A 22690-nucleotide genomic window follows, 5' to 3' on the forward strand; every position below is an offset into this window, starting at 1 on the left:
TATTCAGATTAATTTAGGTACTTCACACTACTATTTTTAATAATGTAGATACAATCACATTACAAACTTTCAAGCCTGTATTTTCAGACAATACCCTGAGGTTATGATCAATGTTATGAACAAAGGAAACATCGTCAATAACAAATGATTGTGTTAGGGTATATAAAGGGTCGCTATATTGTGACCAAAATATTGAGGGATAAAATATTGAAGAGGTAAGTGCACAGAGTGAGGTATATATTTACTATCCTTAACTACATATCTATATACCTTGACACACATATCGTAGTTAGGTATGGAAAATATATACAAATTTATCTTTCGATATTTTGTTCCTCAATATTCTGGTCAAGCTATTATGACCCTTCAATGTTCTGTTTTTGATATTCCCGATCCCCGCCTAACAAGCTAAGGGGTTTTATAACTATAGTCATCTGAACATTCTCTTGGAACACTTAACGGTCTCATAGTGCAAATCAAGAGAAACATAACATTAATAATGATCACTGTCATACTATGTATTTATGTAGACGTATTCCAGTGATTTCCTCATTTTGAACATAAGTACAGGGCCCTTGCATGCCTTTTCTCTGAAGATCAATATATGTGACATTCACATTCACAGAAAATCTTCTGCAGAAACAGCAGCCACAACGGGATGCAGGTTATAGACTCTAAGTGAACTAGATAACTCAGAAACAGTTAAATCAACTCTCTGGGCAATATATAGGGAAATGCAACATTTTCTGTGATACTTTGAACACCACATAGGATTTTTGTACTCTTTCTCCAGGGCTTATCATTTCTTAAAACGTACACACATAAGAGTGACATGTTTATGCTTTTTATGTTCAGTGCTGCCCCAGTATTCACCCCATCAGACTACCTGTCAATTTACACATTTTACACATGCACACAGAGCATTGTTTTCATGTTCTGCCCTTATCGGTGATGGGAGACCATTGCAGGATTGGGGAGTACCTGAGAAACGAGCCTCTGGTTCTCATTCAGCCAAGCCTCCCTCATGATGGCTTTGTGATCAAAGCGCTGAGCCAACAGTTCCAGCTTCTCCTGTCGGATCAGCTCATGACGCAAAGCTACCTCCCGCTCGTGCTCTGCTTTCTCCAGCCGCTTCCAAGCCTGTTGAAAAAACATAAAAGTCAAGTATTGGAAGAACCTGAAGGAACAACATGTGTCATGGGCAAGTCCTCCTCATCATTGCTTACAAAACGGGTACCAAATTGTGGGGAGAGCTATAAGGCCAATAGGAAAGCCTTATCTTTAAAGTCTTCTGTACTAAATACCACCACCATACCTCTAAATTTGCTACCTTGAACTCATTAATTACCATATCCTTCATGAGGAGGGAAAACATCTATGAATTCCCCTGTATAAAACATAGGTGTCCAATGTTCGTCCTTTAGAACTGGATCTATGGTGGACTTTCAGGATAACAACTGAAAATATAAATGATTTCAAGCTATAATAATTGCATGGAAATTTATACAGTAGTGCTTCACTGATATTCTGGCATTGAGCCAGCCTTCATGGTCTTCCTCTGAATGTCCCAGTATAAATAGCAAACTCCGAAACCAATACAGTTCAATAATAGAAACCATTTGTGTGAAAATACCGGCAGCACCTTTAAGAAAATCTGATTTGCTGGATGTTCAGAAGCAAAAAGCAATATGGTGAAGAAATGCATGATACTGAAGTTAGAATTGTATAGGCCATTTTAAAACTAAAGGGCGAGAGTACTTCAGGCAGAGGAGGACCTTTTTTTTTCCAGAACAAGCTAGATTGTCCTATCAGGAAAGATTGCACAAACATTTCACAGTACTCCGAACCCCGGATGAGCCATGAGCAGAAAATCTAGGTATAGAGAAATCAGTTTTGCCGAAGAAACCCCCAAACCCACCCCCCCACAGAAACTACCCTCCACCCGGGTCCCCCCCTAACCCCAAACACGATGTCGGTCCATACTCGATAATACAGTCTATATACATTCGGCAGTACCCTCCTACCCTCGCCCAGGTCCATCCAACAGCTGCTCACTGACAGCATCCTGTTGTGCCGGCGGCTCCAGCCACAGTCCCCTATAGTCCGCCCACCTCTTCCAGATTTTGAAATGTTTCTTAGGGCAGCCTCGTGCCGCGAACACCGGGCGTTCCAAACTCATAGTAGTCCAATCCCTGTTTCCAAGCCTCTATCGGGGGGGCTCGAGTATTTTTCCAGGCACGGGCCACATACCTTTTAGCCACCACCAGGCCTAGGAGTAACAAGTATCTTTTATAGATGTTGCCTCCCACCTGCTCCAGAACATGTAAGAGACCTAGCTGTGACGTACGGGGGAGTGTCCAACCCAGCACCTCATCCAGACAATCCCAGACCCGCCTCCAAAACCCCTCTAATGCTCCGCAAGACTACACCGTATGCACAAATGTGCCCAACTCACGGCCACACCTCAAGCAGTCAGAGGAAGCAATCAGACCAGCCCTATGCAGTCGCTCTCTTGTGTAGTAGGCCCTATGCAGGTATTTAAACTGAATGAAGCGTAATCGCACTGCAATAGCCGTCTCCCTTGGGACTGCCAGGGCCTCTCTCCAGCTTTCCTCACCTAATTCCCCTACATCTCTTTCCCATATAGATTTCAGTCTGTCCAGGGAGGAGGAGCAGTGGGTAACGAGGGATTGGTAGACACGGGATATTTTTTTATCTTCCAGTTCCCCCATGAACAACTTGGCTTCCAAGGGGCTGAATTCTGGCAAGGATTCCAGTCCCTCCAGGGCAGGGGAGATAGCGTGTCTAAACTGCAGATATTGAAAGATTTGGGAGTGGGGCATATCATATTCGTCCCTCAGAGCCTGGAACGACTTAAGAGTCGTCCCCCTCATAACATGTTCCAGCGTCGAGATCCCTATAGCGTCCCAACCTCTGAATCCCCGCAACGCCGCCAGAGCCGGCAAACGGCCATTGTGCCACAGGGGAGTCTCCTGCGTCAGTGTATTCCACCACCCCATACGGCCCAGCGCCCTCCGCCACACCTGAAACACCACCTGTGTGACCATCGGAAGGTTCTTTCTTTTTGCCGCCGAGTAGAGGAGCTCATGCAGGGTATCAGGATCCATCAGGTACCGCTCCAGGGCATACACCGGGTCGCTGCGGTCACCATACCACCATTCGTTTAACACCAACAGGTGGGATGCTTGGTAATAAGACAAAATATCTGACGATGCCAGGCTGCCACAATATGTGGACAAGAAGCAGGTGCAAAGTGCCACCCGGACCGCGCCCCCAGCCCAGAGAAAGCGACCTAGCGCCGAGTTGACCTGCCGGAACGATTGTGGCGCAACAGGGTATGGATGATTTTGTAGTTGATATAATAGGCGCGGAAGGGCTACCATCTGAAATATGGCGGAACGGCCATAGATATTGAGGGGCATGCGGGACCACGTCTTCATATCAGAACGAACTTTGTCCCACACCGGAACGATATTGCGTTCCCACGAGACTCCCGGTATATCCGACAGGAATACCCAGAGATATTTAATGCCCCCGGCTGCCACCCGGAGGGCCGACGCCCAATCGCCAAGCGCCGCGCCCTCGCCTATAGTCCATAGTATAGATTTCTGAATATTAAGATAGAGCCCCGAAACTTCACCAAAGATCCTCATTATTTCAAGAACTCTCGGGCCTGTCCTATTAAGGTCAGTGAGAAAGAATAACACATCGTCCGCATAAAGAGCAATCCTATCCAATGACCCAGAGTCCCACTCGAACCCTCTCATCTGCGCATCCATGCGGACCCACGCCGCTAGGGGCTCCATGGCGAGAGCAAATAAATATGGCGAGAGAGGGCAGCCCTGGCGGGTACCCCGTCATATAGGGAAGACCTCCGAGATAGCCCCCGCCACCCGAACCGACACCGTCAAATCAGTATATAGTAGCCGAACGTAGGAAAGAAAGTGAGGCCCAAGATTCAGCCGCGACAGGAGTGCCTGCAGGTAGACCCAGGTCAGGGAATCGAATGCTCGATCTATATCCACTAGCAGCAACACTGCCTGGGCTCCGGTAGCTTTCATCATTTCGAAAGCAACTTGGGCTCGTCTGATATTGTGTCTAGTAGCCCTGTGGGGCATAAACCCAGCCTGGTCTGGGTGGACCAGGGTGGTGATTAGTGGGAGGAGGCGATTGACAAAGAACGGCTCCCTGGTTTGGCGAGGCGTTGCGCTGCGCCAAAAGGGACTGCAAACGTGCAGAAAGGCAGTGGAGAGTGGCATACGACGACCGGATGAAAGAAGTCTATCTTGCGAAGAGACGCGCCTATCACAATAAGATCAGGATAGAGAAGACCACATACTATGCTGACAGAATCCACGAGGCAGAGAACTCGTCTAGGGAACTGTTCAGCATATATAAAACTCTGGCTACCCCAAAAACCTCTACTTTAGAGGAAGATCACTCAGTAGCAGCATGCAATCGCATTGCGAACTACTTTGGAGACAAAGTGTCCAAGATTTACTCTGCTTTTCCCCACATACCTCCTGTAGCGGAAATGTCAGCAGACTTATTGAGTGATGAAGCCGATCAAAATCTGCTACTTAATTTCACCACCCCTACACCGGTGGATTTAGTTAAAATCTGCAGATCTGTTAAATCTGGCTCCCCTCGGGATCCCGCCTCCCCAAAAAGGTTGGGAGACAGTCTGGAAACACTAGAACCCTATATTAGACACTTGTTAGATATCTCTTTTTTATCCAGCTCCATACCAGAGGACTGGAAACAGGCTGTGGTGCTCCCCCTACGTAAGAAGCCCAACATTAGCTTTGAGAAGTTAGATAATCTTCGCCCCATCTCCTTGCTGCCTTACTTTTCTAAGGTAGCGGAGAAGGTGGTAAACAAGCAGCTAATGAAATTTGTGGAAGACAGCAACCTCCTTCACCCTACGCAATTCGGGTTCCGGCCGCGTCACTCTACGGAGTCTGCCCTCCTCAGGGCGACCGAAACCCTCAGGCAAGGCGCTGATGAGGGACAAACCATGGCCTTAATCCTCCTGGACCTCAGTGCGGCGTTCGACACTGTAGCACACTCCATCTTGCTACAGTGTCTGAGCAAAGGTGGGGTGAGAGGGGCAGCACTGAAATGGATTCACTCATTTCTTGCTGGCCGAGGCTTCCAAGTAAGGCAGGGCGACCATTATTCGGAGCGCATCTCATTGGATCAAGGGGTGCCGCAGGGCTCGTCCCTGAGCCCAACTCTTTTTAATCTTTATGTTGCCCCGATCGCTTCCCTGGTAGAAAGCTACGGCCTCCAAATGGTGTCATATGCCGACGACACGCAGTTGGTCATCTCCCTATCACGCGCGCCCGGTCCCTCGGCAGACATCTTCAGAGCTTGCATGCAAGACCTCGCGGCCTGGATGTCCGCCAATTGCCTCAAGCTCAACGGAGGCAAGACCGAGGTACTGGTGGTGGGGGGAGGCCAATCAGCGTGGACGTCGGCGTGGTGGCCGTCGTGCTTGGGTCCAGCACCCACCCCTTGCCAGAAAGCAAAGAACTTGGGCATTTGGTTTGATTCTGACCTTACCTTTGGTCCCCAGATCAATCAGGTGGTTGGTTCCTGCTTTGGGACCCTCAAAAGTCTCAGGATGGTATTAAAATTCTTACCTATCAGAGCCCGCCAAACCCTGGTGCATGCACTAGTCACGTCTAAGATGGATTACGGCAATCTCCTCTACTTGGGAACTCTGGAGAAGAATTTGAGCCGTCTTCAGGTTCTCCAGAATGCCGCGGCCAGACTAGTGCTTAGACTACCCAGAAGAGCAGGCTCCACAGCGGCCCTCCGGTCTCTGCACTGGCTCCCGATCCGTAGCAGGGTGGAATTCAAAGCCCTGTGCACGTGCCACCGGATTATCAACGGGAGAGCTCCGCTCCCTTTGAAAGGATTGCTGACACCCTATGAGCCGTCTCGCTCTCTGAGATCTTCCGGCTCAGGACTCCTGGCAATTCCTAAGGTGTCCAGAGCCCGGATGGGTGGAAGATCTTTTAGGCACCTCGCAGCATCCAGATGGAACAAGTTACCTATGGCGCTGCGATTAGAACCTTCAGAAACAATCTTTAGAGCCAAGCTGAAGACTGCTTTATTCACACAGTAGTTTTTCTGTATTTGTAAGTTCTGGCAGGTATTAGCTCCTTAGCGCGGGGACACGCCGCTGTGCGTCACCAAGCGCTCTATAAAACCCCCTAAATAGAAAAATAGAAAATAGATTGGCAAGGGCCTTGGCAAGTATCTTAGCTTCCGTATTTAGTAAGGAGATAGGGCGATAGGATTCATGGCGATCTGGGGGCCTCCCCGCCTTGCAAAAGACCACTATCTCGGAGTGCCTCCAATCTCCCGGTAGGCGGCCTGCCTCCCTTGCAGCCTCCAACGCCCTCTTATAGGGTGCCCCTAGCTGAGTATGATATTTCCGAAAGAACTCACACGGGAACCCGTTAGGCCCGGGGCCTTCCCTGCATTCAACTCTCCTAAGGCCGTCCCCAGTTCCTCCGTCGATAGAGGAAACTCAAGGCTAGCAATCTCAGCATCGGAGACTCCACGCGGCGGGAGCATGCCCCGAACATTCCAGCTCATGACCCGTAGCGTCACCCTGGGGAGCTCCGGAACTGGGCCTCTATCCGCCAACATTCGAGCTCATGTATATTCGCCTGAGCATATGGAGGTGAGTCTGCCTACAATCTAGTAATCGAATCTGCTGGACCATCGTGTAGCAATAAACATTCCCTGAGTACCCCAAACACCCGCTGTCTCCCAAAGCCCCACCCCAAACCTGGGCCAAACTCAACTTCTCGAACCCCCATACCTCAGCAACATTGAAGTATCTGTCGCAGTGTGGGCGAGCCACCGCCCCCAACGGGAGGTCAGTGGCAACGCGCTCCAATGGATCCCCATAACCCAACCCCACAACCTCTAACTAGACCCTTAAGGGGTCGATTACCACCCGTGGAAACCTGGGTGACTAGTACCCTGAGGCAAATGTCCGCCCTACATTCCACCCCCCCCACCCCCCCTCACCCAACATCACATATCAAAATCCATATCTTTGTCCAATGATGTCGGTGTGTTCCGGGGACACCTGCAATCCCGGCTGGGCGACTCTGGGCCACCCGCCAATCTCACCTCATTACACCAAGGAGCGGTGAGCCCCCATTCATGGATCCACAGTCTGATTGTCCGAAGAAGCGGTCCCTTCCGCTACAGTTTTCTTGGCGGGAGAGCGTTTAGTATAGTGGGACCTCCAATTACTTCTACTCCGAGATCGTCTATGTGTATGCTTCGGCGCCGTCGAAGAGGATAAGTCTGAATCCCGAGCCGGCGGAGTGTGCGGCCGGACCCGAACCATCTCATCCGTCCAGTTGAATACTTCCTCCGGAGAGTTGAAGAAGAGAGTGCGGGACTGATAGATCACCCACAGTTGGGCTGGATAGAGCAGAGCGTACTGGATCTTGAGGCCTCTCAGGCGGGCCTTGGCATCCGCGAAGGATTATCTTTGGCGCTGTACCAGCTTTGTGTAGTCCGGGAAAATTAGGATCCGTTGGTTCTCACACATGAGCGATTCTTTCAATCGGGCCTATTTCAGGATAGCGTCCCGGTCGTTATAGTTGAGTAACTTGGCAATCACCGCCCGCGGTCGCTCCCAGATTGGCGGTTTAGGGGCCAACGCCCTATGGGCTCTCTCGATAACGAAGCAGCGGGAGAGGGACTCCGATGGCAGCCAGCCCTCTAGCTAGCGTGTGAGAAAGGCCTCCATATCTCCTTTTTCGCAGTCTTCCGGAAAGCCAACAAAGCGGAGGTTATTGCGCCTAGCCCGCCCCTCTGCATCCTCTACTCGGAGCGCTAGGCCCTTCTGAATACCCTCCATGGCAGCTACCTTCTTTTTAGGCGTCACAACATTGTCCTCCACTCCGGTGATTCACGTCTCAGCCTCCGTGATTCGGGCCACCCCATTGCGTAAGTCTTGACTCAACAGAGTCACGTCCGCATCAACAGCCCCAATCTTTGCGTAGAGAGTGTCCCTGGACTGGGTAATGACCGCCAAGAGCGTTGCATTATCTGGCCCCTGGGGTGGGGGGCCCCCGGAGGCACCAGCCGCTCCTCCTGCGCCGGTAAATATGTCCAGAGTAGCCTGTTTTGAGGCCCCGCTGCCGCTCCCGGTCATGGCTGACGAATGGCGGGGGCAAGGTTACGAAGACACCGCCTCGTGGGCCCACCGCAACACTTCCTCCACTCAAGGGGGGGCCCCCCTCCTCCAGTCGCCGCACCTAGGCCTCAGCCGCCAGGCCCCGGCACCCCAGGTTCAGAAGTACAGGCAGGTCGTCCACGCAATCCTCCAGCCGCCGTTGCACTTAGGCCGTGAAGTCTCTCCACACCCCTAGGCGCGATCCGCGACACACTCCGGGCCGCGCAGAGAAAAGGCCGGGGCGGCCCTCCAGGCCAGAGTCCCACTGCTTCCCCAGTACACTCTGCTCAGGGATAAGGGGGCGTCGTGCCCGTTCCGCAACACAGGCAGGGGGGCCCTTCCCAGACAAGCACGCCGTGGCCCGACCCGACCACCGAGGACCTGTAGGGATCTGCCCGGGCAATGAGGGGAACCAGCCACCTGCGCCGCAGCGGCTCAACCCGCCGTGGCCCGACCTGACCGCCGAGCCCTCTGGACTAGCTTCACCACACCAATAGCACCAAAATGGGAGCAGGCTACCTTGTCTCGGGGCGACGTGTTGCGTGGGTCCTCCGCCCAGCACTGGTCCAGCCGGTCCCAGCCTCCGAGCCTCGTCCTAGGCCCCAGGCGCTGTGTCAGGGTCGTCTGGGCTTGCCGCCAGTGCCAGCGAGTCTCCCAATATCCCGGAGGTAGGGGCAGGCCGCACCTTCACCCAGCCCAGCCGGCCGCCTGTGCTCGCCGCGTCCCCGGGGCGCCTCAAAAATCGAGGTCCCGGCTTCAGTGTGCGGAGTAGACCTCACCACCTCCGGGGCTCGCCACGCAGCCACACTGCCTCCGATGCCGCCAGGACTGTCAGGGCGGCCGTCTGATGTCTTCCGCCACCTAGTCTATCGCTGGGGAGGGTCAGGTAAGGGGGAAGGCAGGATAATATGGCCAGGAGAGTTGCGGCGGGACGGAGCTCCACTAAGCCGCGTCCGCCATGCCGGCTGTCGTAGCCAAGCCCCCGAGGAGGACCTTTTTAATGTTTTAGAATTCTCTTTAAAATAAACAATGCTCTTTTACAAACACATCCCCATAAAGGTAAAAATTCCAAGCACATGGTAACAGTCACCCAATCCCAATTTTCTCTAACATTTTATACTTCCTTTTATGCAGCACAGCCATAACATAAAGGGACATAGTTCAGATTTTAGGGAGCAATATTCATCATATTTTATCTCTACTCCTAATCAGTTAGTGGCTTCAAGATGAACCAACGCTTGCACACACATAACCTTCTCTCAGTTTCACCTGCCTACTTTCCTTCTATACACACTATTTTCTATGCTTCCTCCTCTCTGTATTCAGTACTCTCATGTCCCAACCTTTTCCAATGCAAACTCTAACTTGTATTGTAATATTTAATCTTTTACTCTTTATCTTTACACCTTAAGTTATCCTTATTTCTGACAGAAACCTTCTTATCACTGTTACTCCTGCTGGTCTTGCTTCCACTAATCCTCAATCTCACCGCGCATTTCCTGAGAGGGTAAGGGGGGTAAGGGTAATGTTGGTGGTTTCTTCGTCTTCCCTGGTCCTTTTTGTCTACACACTGAATACTTCCATTTCCAGGCCATTATCAGATTCCTTTCTTAGTCATTCCTTTCTCTCAATGTTTCATCTCCACCTCCCCACTGGCAGTGCTCATTCACTTCGCCTTCATTTCTTTGTTGTTACCTAAAGTTTTTGCATATTCACCACCCCCGATGTCCACAGTGCCAATCTTGATCTCCTGAATATTTCATATTGTTATACCTATTGCCCAAATTTCTATCCTATCTCTCCCTTGCTCAACATTTCCTGATTAATTTTTAATCTCTCCTCATACGCATTCATTAAACCTGACCATTCCTTTATTTTCAAGGACTACCACTATCAACCCGCTCTATGAAGTCAGCTATAATACCCTTTATCCAATACCATTGTAGATCAGAAAGTGAAACAAACCTTGATAGCTTCACCCCCTTATGGATCTATCTTCTGAAGAATCCCATCTCCAGCTCTACGATCCCACTCTGTCTGCTTCCAAAAGGTGCCTCTTTTCGTCTCTCATCTTTTCTTCCTTTTCCCCATCACCACTTCATTACCCATTCCTTCTACTTGAACACCCTTAGTGTTTCTATTTCCTGCAATCTTTATTCATCTTTTAGATCCTCATGCTCTTCCTATGCACTGTCCTGCTTTTCTCTCAAGTCTACAAATCTAAAGTCTCTACATCATGTTCCTGGTCATCTCATGCTTCCTTTCCCTTCAATTCATCCTCTCCTGCTTTCCACTACCTCATCAATTTCGTATTCTCTTTGCAGTAAATGTGCAATAATTTCCTCCTCACCAGAATTTCTCCATCCTCCTTCAAAACTGCCTTCATCCAACCTCTTTTCATTAAATTCTTCGCTCACCCTTTTGTTCCAAAGTACCTGAACACTTTATGCACTTCTTGGTCAATTATGAACTTGTGGTTTATTCACGATTCTGCCCCTTTCAATCTTATTTCTGAAGGTCCCCCTGCATTCAGATCGCTCAACTCCAGGTACACAATGTCTTAATCAAGTTCATTTATTGCAAATACAGTCCCATCCTTGTTCTTTTCAACTTTCTGAAGCTTCTGACACACAAGTCTATTCTGCTCTTATTTAATTATTCATTATCTTTCAATCTAATATTCTTTTCCCTTGGTTTTTACCTATTTAACCACCCTTCTGCCTGTTCTTCACTCAACATGCAGACACCTCCTAGCAAGTCCATTGTATGGCCCCAGGGGCCAGTCCCCAGTCTTCTATTTCACTTTGTACATTCTCCCCTGGCGATTCAGTTTTAGTTCTAGCTTTTAATAACTTCCCTAAGCCATTGGCTATTAGTCTTCCTTTTCCTGTCCTTCGTTTTTCAATTCTCTACTAATTTATATTTCTGCAAGCTTATCTGATGTGTAGTCTTAGATGCTCTCTGGCTTCCTTTCTACTAATTCTTCCAGCACTGCGATCCTCATCTTTCTTGATAAGCATCGCAGTATGAAAGGTATTAAAGAGGGAAATATCTGCATAGTGGGTGGGCATTTTTATAGTGATATGTAATTCCTTGTGCCCAGCTAATCTTTAGAACTAAATTTCTTATTGTGAAGGTGCTAAGCTGTGATGTAAAATATGCGTAATTTATTTTTGTCTCCATTTAGGTTACTTTAGTTTATAAAGATGTCAGGTGGCAACACTTCGGCTTTGCGACCTGAAGTTACAGTTGATGAATCGTTGATTATATTTGTGATTTATAAATCCAAGACCTAGATCTGTGAAATATAATCTTAGTTATAAATTGCTTTTATTATTTCTTATTTTCAGTTTATGCAGTTGACATCGAACTATTTCGATTATTTGTGTAAGTTTCAATTTCAAAATCTGCATTTTTTGAAAACAGTGTTTTAATTGTGTAACCCATTCTCTGCCTATTCACATTCATTGCCACAGGTTTGTGTAAAGTCTTACCTTATTAATATCTGAAATATTCTTTCCTTCAGTGGGAACGTACAGCTTACGATTGTTGGCTCGCATTTTGCTTTGGATTGTGAACAGTAGGACTTCCAGGTTTCCCTTCTCCTGAAATCTTAGAGTAAAAATAAAAAGGTGATTTATTATTTAATGAAAGACTGTGGTGCAACCTCAAAATCTGGAACAGGCAGTGAGTAATGAGAGTAGTAACACACTTAAAGTAAAACAGAGAGCTTAATGGCTATTAGCCAGCTCACATGGGTCTGAAAAGATTATCTGTCTCACATATTTATTTCTGTTTGCATGTAACCCATTTAACTGACACCTCTTCAACATGACCATTACCACTACCTGGAAAATGTGCTGTTCTAACTCCAGTCTGTGTGCTGGAGACATGTAAATCAAGAGTTGGAGTAATGATGATTTAAAGGCTATGTTGACTTAGTGGTTTTTCAATGGGTGTTCCCTTCTTTGTCTAGGAATACAGAAAAGACATTTCAACAATAACTAAATAAACTGCTTCTTCTTCATCAGCTTCACGCAGCTATTAATTAGGATATTCTATCCATAATTGCAAAAAACAAATGAAGTACATGCTTCTGAATGTATGTTTAGTGATCAGAACATAATGAGACAAACTCATTATTACTTTGTTAGATAATAATCTGTAATTATTTGCTGGGTTTGTGGAGTCCAACTCGTAATCTTACAAACTGTCAACAGGGGAAAGCATTTTAATTTACACTGGTGTATGCAATAATGCAATATTTAATAACATTATTCTATGTAAACTGTTGTTTCCTGTGGATGGCAGTGGTTCCTGCAATTCTTCTATGCTTCTTTATCGCCACAGCAGCAGAGAATGACTTTCTTAGTGTGGCTGTCTAGTAGGGAAACTTATTCCCTCTACCTGATCTTAAATGTATTCCAGCAAAGGCAACAATCTTTAATTTTTGGTCATAGAAAATGGAGAAGAAAGAAAATGTATCCACCCACTGGGAATCAACGATTCAAATTAACAGCTCAGACAAGATGATATTTTCTTTTAGCTCCTGCGCTTCTCCTGAGCCTAGCTCCTGTTAGGTCACAGGAGTAACAGACCCATTGAGACATAGTGATGTAATGAACTACAAATGGCGTCATAAGTGCCACAGTGCATAGATTCTGAATGGGCCGAACGACAAAGAAGACCAAAAACTCAACATGTCTCTCGCTCCACTAGTGTTTGTAGCCTATGATGTCCGTGGGGACAATCTGGTGGGAAACTACCCCATTCCTTATAGGATACAAATTATTACATTTGAAAGTGCTAATGCATATGGCCTACAACGGTGTCATTCTTGCATAAATTTCCTTAATCATCAGTTGGATACTCTGCCATGTTTTGGAAGGATCTAAATGCATGTGAGGTTTAAAATTAGGAGGTCAAATGACGCTTTATCTATCCATCTGAAGCATCAATACAGCTGCCTTGGTGCAATGGAAAGGTAAAATTAAAGTTCCCACAACGAAAATGCAGGGTATCACAACTGCATGCAAGACATACATACAATAAGATTATAACATATTGAACATTGCACTACTAGATGAAATAGTTGTATTTTAAGGCAGTGCTGTACACAGAGCATGCTAGATGCCTCCCTTTACTGTGGATTATTATTTCCTCATGTTTTTGAGTGTTCCTTGGCATGCAATCAAGAGACAAAGACATAGATGCATCAAGCTAAAAACCGCTCGCAAAGGGGCAGATTCTCAGAATCTGCCCCATTGCAACCAGTATTTTTGCATTTGGGATGCATCATCCCAAATGCAAAAATCGCAATTTAAGACATCGCAAAATTGCGATTACTTAAATTGCTATGTATTTAAGGAATCTCAAATTAAGATTCCTTAAATGCAATGCATTAAAGTTAAAAAATTAGCGATTTCGCTAATAGGGGGAGCAAATTACCACGAAGTTGAACTTCATGGTAATTTGCAAAAACTCTGAAAAATGCACTAAAGTGCATTTTTCAAAGTTCCATTTTACACACAAACATGCCCTTAGGGCATGTGTGTGTGCAAGATGTACCCATATGCACATTTCAGGGGTGCAACAGGGTGTCCTTTGACACCATGGCACCCTTGAAATTGCAATCTCAATTTGCGATTCTATAATTGAGAATCGCAAATTGAGATTGTCCTCCTATTCATTCCTATGGGTCTCTAGGCCTATAGGCTTTCTTTAATCTTGATATAATGTTATGGTATTGACAACAATCAGGAAGTGACTGCTTGTTGTCATAAGCGAAGGCTCAATGACAATGGGTATTCCTAATGTTACACCTGACTAACATGTTGCATTACTATAAACCATTCAGAACAAAGATTTAATTTTCAAAAAACTGCAAGTAGTTATTGACATATTAAGAAGTGCATTAGTTCAAGTATTCACTTTCACTTCTAATAGAGATTCCACTTACGTTCCAGCTCTAGGAAGTCTCAGAGAGTTAATGTCCTCCTGAGAGTCAGCAATACAGAAATAGTCAAAAGTTATGCCATACATCAGATTAGGATTTATGAATTTGAGCTCTATTAACTTGCAGTTATTTCTCATTTTAAAGATATCAATGTTGCTGCACAGCAAGTTGAGTCCAACTGTAAGGCAGGAATATTGAAGGTATTCAGTGTCTGTTTCTCTCTTATTTGACTCCATTTTGCCTGGGTCTACTGCTGGGCTGCATATTACTGCATATTACAGCACCAAGGACGCCTTCAAAAACGCCACACGTATACACCACCAAATGATCAGGAATGCCAAGAAAGCCGCTTTCAAGGACCGACTAGATAGCAACGCCCACAACAGCAAGGAACCATTCAACATCGTCAAGGAATTTACCAACCCCTCAGCCAACTCCAACGACATCACCCCTCTCAAGCCCTCTGCGACTCCCTAGCTTCGTTCTTCTACAACAAGATTGCTGACATCCACAACAGCTTCGACAACAGGTCCGTAGACCAACCCACCCAACCTTCTGCAGGACCCCCACCCCCCTTGAACATCCTCAATGACTGGAAGCCAATCTCCACTGAGGACACCATCCGCCTTATGAACTCCATCCACTCAGGATCCCCCACAGACCCTTGCCCTCACCACATCTTCAACAAAGCAGATTCCATCATCGCACCCCACCTCCGAGATGTCATCAACTGCTCCCTCACCTCCGCCACCTTCCCAGATAGCTGGAAACACGCCGAACTCAGCGCCCTTCTGAAAAAACCCACATCTGACCCCACCGAACTCAAAAACTACCGCCCCATCTCGCTCCTTCCATTCCCGGCCAAAGTCCTCGAGAAAGCTGTCAACAACCAGCTCGCCGCCTTCCTCGAAACCAATAAATGCCTCGACTCCTCACAATCCGGCTTCAGAGCCAAACACAGCACTGAGACCGCACTCATTGCAGCAACTGACGACATTCGAACTCTGCTTGACAACGGAGACACGGTCGCCCTTATCCTCCTCGACCTCTCCGCAGCCTTTGACACAGTCTGTCATAGCACCTTAATACAACGCCTCAGAAACATCGGAATCCAAGGAAAAGCACTGGAGTGGATCACCTTGTTCCTCGCCGGAAGAACGCAGAGAGTCCGCCTCCCACCATTCAAATCAGAAGCTACAGAAGTCATCTGCGGCGTGCCACAAGGATCCTCACTCAGTCCCACCCTCTTCAACGTATACATGAGCCCCCTCGCGGCCATCGCACGCCAACATAACCTCAACATCATCTCCTACGCTGATGACACTCAACTAATTTTATCACTCACCAAAGACCCTAACACCGCCAAAACCAATCTTCATGAAGGAATGAAAGAAGTAGCCGAGTGGATGAAGTACAGCTGTCTAAAACTGAACTCCAACAAAACTGAAGTCCTCATCCTTGGTACCTCCCCCTCCGCCTGGGACGACTCTTGGTGGCCAGAGGCCCTCGGAAAAGCACCTGTCCCGACGGACCACGCACGGAACTTAGGCATCATCCTGGACTCCTCACTCTCTATGAACAGACAAGTCAACGCCGTCTCATCTTCTTGCTTCAATATTCTTCGCATGCTCAAAAAAACATTTCGCTGGATCCCCACCGAAACCAGAAAAACGGTCACCCACGCACTGGTCACGAGCCGCCTGGACTACGGAAACACCCTATACGCCGGCACCACCGCAAACCTCCAAAAAAAACTCCAACGCATCCAGAACGCCTCAGCCAGACTCATACTAGACATCCCGCGTAAAGACCACATCTCTGGACACCTGAAAAACCTCCACTGGCTCCCCGTTAACAAGAGAATTACTTTTCGCCTCCTAACTCACGCACACAAAGCACTCTACGAACTTGGACCCGAATGCCTCAACTCACGACTTTCCTTCTACACCCCCCCCCCCGCCTCCTACGATCCTCCAACCAAGCCCTGGCAACTGTACCCCGCATCAATAAAACCACCATGGGAGGTAGATCCTTCTCCTACCTGGCAGCTAAAACCTGGAACTCACTTCCCACTCACCTTCGCCTCACTCAGAACCACCTTACATTCAGAAAGCAACTTAAAACCTGGATATTCGACAAGTAATTCCCCTCCCCTCCTCAAGCGCCTTGAGACCCTATGGGTATGTAGCGCGCTATATAAATCACTTGACTTGACTTGACTTGACATGGTCCTCGGTTGGTTCAGGGATTTGAGAAGGATGACATGACTCCTTCTGGATCCGGATATCCGGGATAGTGCAAACCTGACACTTGTTTTGACAAAGTAGAGCATTTGTTGACATTGTCAAATGATCCAATTTTCTAAATTACTTTGTTATGTCAATATTTAATTTTAGTCATAGTTTAATGTCTGAAAAATACAGGACCTCCTCAGCCTAACTGGTGCGTTGTGTGAAGATTTTTAGTAATTGGATCTTTTCATTCAGGTTAAAGGATGAAAGAGCCAGCAGCAAGAAGCGTACACTTGTTGCAAGACTAACTCTATATTTTTTCATTTCAAATATGGAGGCTGAATGAATAAGGCTTGGACTTTTTCAATCCTTCTGGCCTGTGTAACCGCCAACAAGGTTTCCATTTTCCTTGATAGTTTTTGCAATGAAGATTTGTGAATGACTTCAATGGGACTTCACATGACAACCCAGATTTCTATACGGATTTCCCATAACGGTGGTTTTTTTTGCTACTGGACGGACAGTCTGGAAAAGGGCTCTCATAAGCTCTCTAACCACTCTGTAAAACAGGAATGGAGTTGGCTGAGTCCTTATTTACTTTGATACAGCAGACAAAGGGACATGTATTGATGCACTCTTTGGGTCAGATTGCACCAGATTAAACAGATGCGGAATCTTGTCCATTTAAGAGAATATGTTTTAATTCCAGCAGCTGCACTCACTACTTTCTAAATGGCTTGGCACTGAGGTGAAATTTTGACAGATCTAAACTTTAAATACGTAGGAGGGAGACATGCAGTTGAAATGATTTTTCTTTAGAAGTCAATGGTCCATTCTGAACTGAATCAGGACATCTATTGAATGATGCCAAATATCTGTGTACTGTCAATCCCTGGCCCAAGCAACAGCTATCAAAATCAACCTGCACAACTATCTCTTGAGTTACTGGAGAACTCATGGGATGAGAGCAACTGAAAGAAAAACAAATACATAATCCTAAAATCCCGACCAAGGAATTGAAAGCCTTTGCCTGAATCATAGGATACCACTACTTCTTGCAAAGAGATGCAATTTTGCATTATCTGGAGTTGTAAACAGATTGAGGGTGGCTTGACCCTGAACATCAGTTGTAGTTGCTATTTCTCACTAATGGCAGTCTCCGTTGCATCTGCGGTTCACAATTAACATCTTCTATTGAGAGTTCAACGTTATAAAAAAAATAACCAAATGCCAAATTTGTTGAGCTTTTTTTAACAGTGCCTGAGATTTTGTCCTGCCTTATTTACTTATGAAAGGAGGGATTATCATGTTGTTTGTTTGAACTGTTGATTGGAAAATTGGGTATGAATGATTTTAGTGCTAACCTCAGCACCTTGTATTGTATTAAGTTAATGTGGAATTGTGTTTTGTCTGACAATCACAACCCACTACTGCTGAGTTCCTGGAGTTGAACGTCGCACCCTCAGAGTGATAGATCTGTGGTGCAATGAAATTGAAGGCTCAATGAATACAGGCCATGACATGTAAAGATATTACACTGGCTCAATTGCCAATCAAGAGGCAGCTTGATCTTGGTAAGTCATCCAGATGCCCTGTGATCTGTCTCCACTGAAAGTCCAGCTAATGGTGCAGTGGGGTCATTTGTAGCTAGCATTGGGACTTTTTCTGAAGAAAGTTCGAAAACGTTGTCTGTAAGGCCTTCTGGTAAAGATGGTGCTCTTTTCTCCATGGGGTTGGAGGCAGTTTGGATTGAAGGTCTGTCATGTGACCAAGCCAGATGATATCAATAACCCAAAGGTCTGTTGTTATATACTGCCAGGCTGGAAAGAAGATCTGTAATTTTTCATCTACTGTCAATCGTGAGTGGGCAAGCAGCCCTAGAAGTCAGGCCCGCCAGGCTTAGAGAGGGGATCGGGAAACCAAAACATTCAGGAAAGTCAGGCATGGTCCTCGAATTATCAAGTTTTAAATACATGGCAATTATTCTTACTTCCACATCTACATTTCTTGAAGATATATATATTGTCGAGGTACAAATATGTCTTATCTTCATTGCAAGGTTTCAAATCAACGAGCTCTATTGAAAGAACTATCAAGCACTTTAGATTGAACCTCTGGAAGGAAGAAGGCACATCTCAGCCAATTACAGCAGCATAAAATTGCTTCTATAGCCATCTGCCTGAAACCTTCATTGGGGACATCCAATGAAGCATCAGTCAGAGCAGATGAGAAATGTTCTTCCTCACGAAGCAAGGCTCTGGCATGTTCCCCACAATCTGTAAGTAATTTTTCCACCAAGGAGGAAATGTCATCCCATAACTAACTGTTACAACAAGCTACATTGGCACTGGCATTTGAAAAAATTAAGGCCTTCAATGCAAAGGCTCCTACCCATGTGACAATGGTATCAACCAACAGTCTTCTTTGTCTTGAGGTACAATTCAGGGAAAGAGAGACACAGAAACCTCTTCTGGGTGGCCTCAGATTACTGATTCGTTCTGCACCAGATTAAGGAGAGAAGTTAGTGCAGAATCTGTAGCCAAGTACTTTCTCTAAACCTGGCAATGGGAGTCCTTCCTTGTTGTAAAACCTTTCATAAAGGCAACAGCTTTTTCACACAAATGATAATGAAAGGCGAATAGCTTTGCTGAAGCTGTCCAATCTTATCTTTACCATCAAAAAGGTGTGTTTTTTCAACTGTAGAGATCTGTGGATTTATTTTTCGAAAGCCCTATCTATAAGGCTATGAAAACAGTCAATTTCATCAGGACCTGAATTTGTAGGTTGTGGCTCTAGACTTGTTTCATCACTCATTACAGAGTCATCATACTAAGAAGGAGCATAAGCACGAGTGACACTCTCCTGATCATTGCCATTGTCATCATCATTCTCATGACTGTTTTATGTACCATCAGAAACAATGTGGTACTATGATTTCACTTCTACAGGGGTGGGGTGTAAATATTTCTCTGGATGCTTAGCAGATGGTGAATCCCAAGGTACCCATGACAGTACATTGCTAGGTGGACGTGAAGGAAACATCATTAATAAAGGTTGTTCTGGACCTGAAATGCGTAGCTGAGGCGGAGCAGGTTTCACAACTGGCTGAAGGGGATATGAGTTCAGAGCTGCAGGCTCCATATAGTAACCTAGTGGAGACAATCACTGCAGAATATCTTCATTATATGCTTCAGAGAATTCAGGAAGTTTGATGGGACTTGAACTAATGAAGACAGCCAAAAGCTAGGTTGATTGCTGTAGCACAACTGTTGCTCATAAAGCTGAGTCAGAGTCACTAGGTATTAAATTAATATTCACGACATAAGGGTCAACTTCCTGATCATCATGGTCATCTCCATCTTGAGAACCTTCTGAATCCTGTATGGATACCTCTTGGCCACTATCTGCCTCACTAACATCTAACCCCTCCAGATTGGGTGGAAGCTTCTTGACGATCTGCAGGGACAACACTAGCATGATCCAAATGGGAGAGATGGTCTGCATCAGGGACATGCTAGGGATATAAGGAGTCTGATACTCCGGTTGAAATAAATCCCTGGATGAAGCAGCTATCAACGGTGGTGTCACTGAAAGTGGTTCAGTCAATAGAGATGCTATTGAAGATATGGTTATCAACAAATGATCATCAACAAAGTCAAGGAAGTTGTGACAGTCGATGTTGTGGTCGTCATCGATGAGATCATTGTGTGAATGTCAAAGAGGAGGTTGTGCAAGCAGCACTCAGTGGGGCAAACGTTAGTAATTGGGGAGAGGCAGGTGATGAGCCAGAAAGAGACATCTCAAAAATGTTCAGATGTTTAAATGTTAACACTCGCATTACAATGGAGCTGCAGTTAATGGCCATACAGAAACGCCTGTTTTGGCTGTTCAGTATAATGGTATTCCCCCTAAATAGGGATCTCCAGCTAATGTCTTCACTAGCAAGAGCAATACCTGTCATTCTATTCCATTATTATCAAGTCAAATCACTTTCTTGAGGGTGTCTTGTTTGAAGTGGTCTGAACTCTGAAGCACAAATTGAGGTTTACTTGGCAGTAAAAAGATGTTCTTGTAGTCAATACTTAAGAAATTCAATGTTGGTGATCTGCTTCTAGCCGATTTTTTAGCCCAAGGCAAAATCATGTTTTCTTTGGTTTTACTGCCCTGCATAGGGCAGAAATCGCAGCAAAGAAGTGCAGACTGTAAAAGAAAAGGCCTGCAGGGGAGGCTAGGTTGAGCACAGTCTAACCTGCACAGAAGGCAAGTCCCCTGTATGGCAGTACAGTCTTTAAAAATACTGCAGCGGAGGGCAGACTCCTACAAGTAGGTGCAAGATGGAGAGATTCTTCATCCATCTCTGTTACATACAATTGCAAAAAGACTAATATATTTATTCCTAGTCGCAAGAGGAGGGCTACAAAAGAGAATGTACTTTTACTTGTCTGCTTTAAGGCACTAGAAGTGCAGCCATTTCTTTATTATCAGCCCTCCTACTGTACACAACTCTTGGCAGAACATAATAATATTTCCACTATGGGCCTCATTTGAAGTTTAGCTGACGGAGTAAGTAACGGCGCCATAGTGAGGTACTTTACTCCCACCATTTCAGGGGCATTCCGCTTGCCAAATTTATAGATGTTCGGCAACCAAGTAGACATCTCGTGCACTTCTAAAACTCACCATCACAGCGGTTCCTTTAAATGCAATGAAAGTTTGATGGACGGCTCCGTCAAAATGACAGAGTCATACGTCAAACTTTAAACATTTCTTTTATTTTAAAAAACAAAATCCCAAACTGGGATTGATTTTTTGTAAATAAAAAAAAAGCAATCACCCCTTCATGATGGGAGTTTTCTCCCATGGCGAGGGGTTCATTTTGCGGTTTTCATTCCCCCCATACTGCTACGTTTGACCTGGCGGTGACAGACAGTGAAAACTGGCCAAGTGTTCTCCCACTCAGAATAGGGAGGTTGAACATACACTGTTGGAATGTCAATAGTGTACAAATGTATTGTAGACAGAGCAGTTTTTGCAGTCTACATGCTGAAGTTCTGCCTGAGTCTAAATGAGGCAAACATATCTTCAGATTGCCGGAGAGGGTATTCCGTCACCATTGCGATGGAGTACCGTCTCCACCAAAGTTTAAATCAGGCTTGCAGTCTATGTAGGCGTAGGAGGAGGAACAATACAAAGATGACCCCTTAAAAGCGAATCTAAATAAGTTCATAAAGGCTAACTGTGCTGTTCTTTCAAAGTTAATCTATTCTGGCAGTTGAATGCAGTTTAAAACTATTTCCAGGCCTGCACATACACGCAGAAGGTGAACGGGGACTGCTGAAGACTGGCCCTCATTTTAGATATAACAGAATATTGCTTCTGCAGCAGCAGTTCTGCTACAGGCCTACATCTCTTTCAGTTAGGACTAAAGCGTGCAGAGATATCAGTTGTCCTTCACTCATTATGGACAACTGTTCTCTTTGCATGAAAATTGATGAAAAACCAGAAGGAAAAGTCAGTATTAAGTTTCAATATAGATAGCAAGTCGGTATTCTTTAGCAATATTGAATTATTCTTTGCAATTTCCTCAGAAATGGATGAATCAAACAAGGCGTCATACTCTCACACATAAAAACATTATTATATTCGCTACGACCAAATGTATCATGCCCACTAGGGCTAAGTAATGTACTACTGTTAGAAGATTCATGTATGGATATCTTATTATTGCAAGGTTTTTCCCGAGATGAGGTGACTCACTGGGGCATTACAGAGTGCTGTGCACCTGGCCTTTAGTGTTAACTGTTTTTATTTGTGATCTTACACATACCTTCACTATCAACCAACTGGCCGGCAAGGATCTTATGAATGACAATTTGTTACGTGGTTTACTGATGAATCCAACTCCCCCACCTCAACAGTAGGTCAATCTTACAAAGGAAACAAAACAAATCAAGTCCCCATCGACAGACACCCACGGATTACTGTGTTTGGGTGTTGTAGCTGCATTGTAAGTCATTAATGACTCTAGATTCTCAGGTTCTCTACTTTGAGTATTTGCCATAGGTCATCTGGGATGAGCCAAATGGCTCTCAAATAACAGGGCAAGATAGCTGCCTGTAGTCGTGGTAAAGAGCTTTATAAAGGGAGCCCAACTAATTTCTAGGATTTTAGGGTATTACACATTGAGAGCGGAATCTTTTCCAAAGCTAGAATGTGCCACAGCTGCTTATGCCAAGTCCCGATATCCCGAGCGATGATCCCACACTA

At 45.8% G+C, this 22690-nt stretch overlaps 1 protein-coding gene across 1 annotated transcript in view; it reads right to left on the minus strand.

The window, feature by feature from the left end:
* The window catches only part of SPTBN4 (spectrin beta, non-erythrocytic 4), a 1634043-nt gene that overhangs the window by 1320197 nt on the left and 291156 nt on the right, over positions 1–22690 (minus strand). The window contains exons 10-11 of the mRNA XM_086938242.1: positions 11731–11848; positions 982–1140 (exon numbers count right to left, since the gene is read on the minus strand). Of these exons, the coding sequence (XP_086794368.1) occupies positions 982–1140; positions 11731–11848 (277 nt within the window). The remainder of the gene's footprint in view (positions 1–981; positions 1141–11730; positions 11849–22690) is intronic.

Source organism: Lissotriton vulgaris, chromosome 9, assembly GCF_964263255.1.
Source record: "Lissotriton vulgaris chromosome 9, aLisVul1.2, whole genome shotgun sequence".
Lineage (NCBI taxonomy): Eukaryota > Metazoa > Chordata > Amphibia > Caudata > Salamandridae > Lissotriton > Lissotriton vulgaris.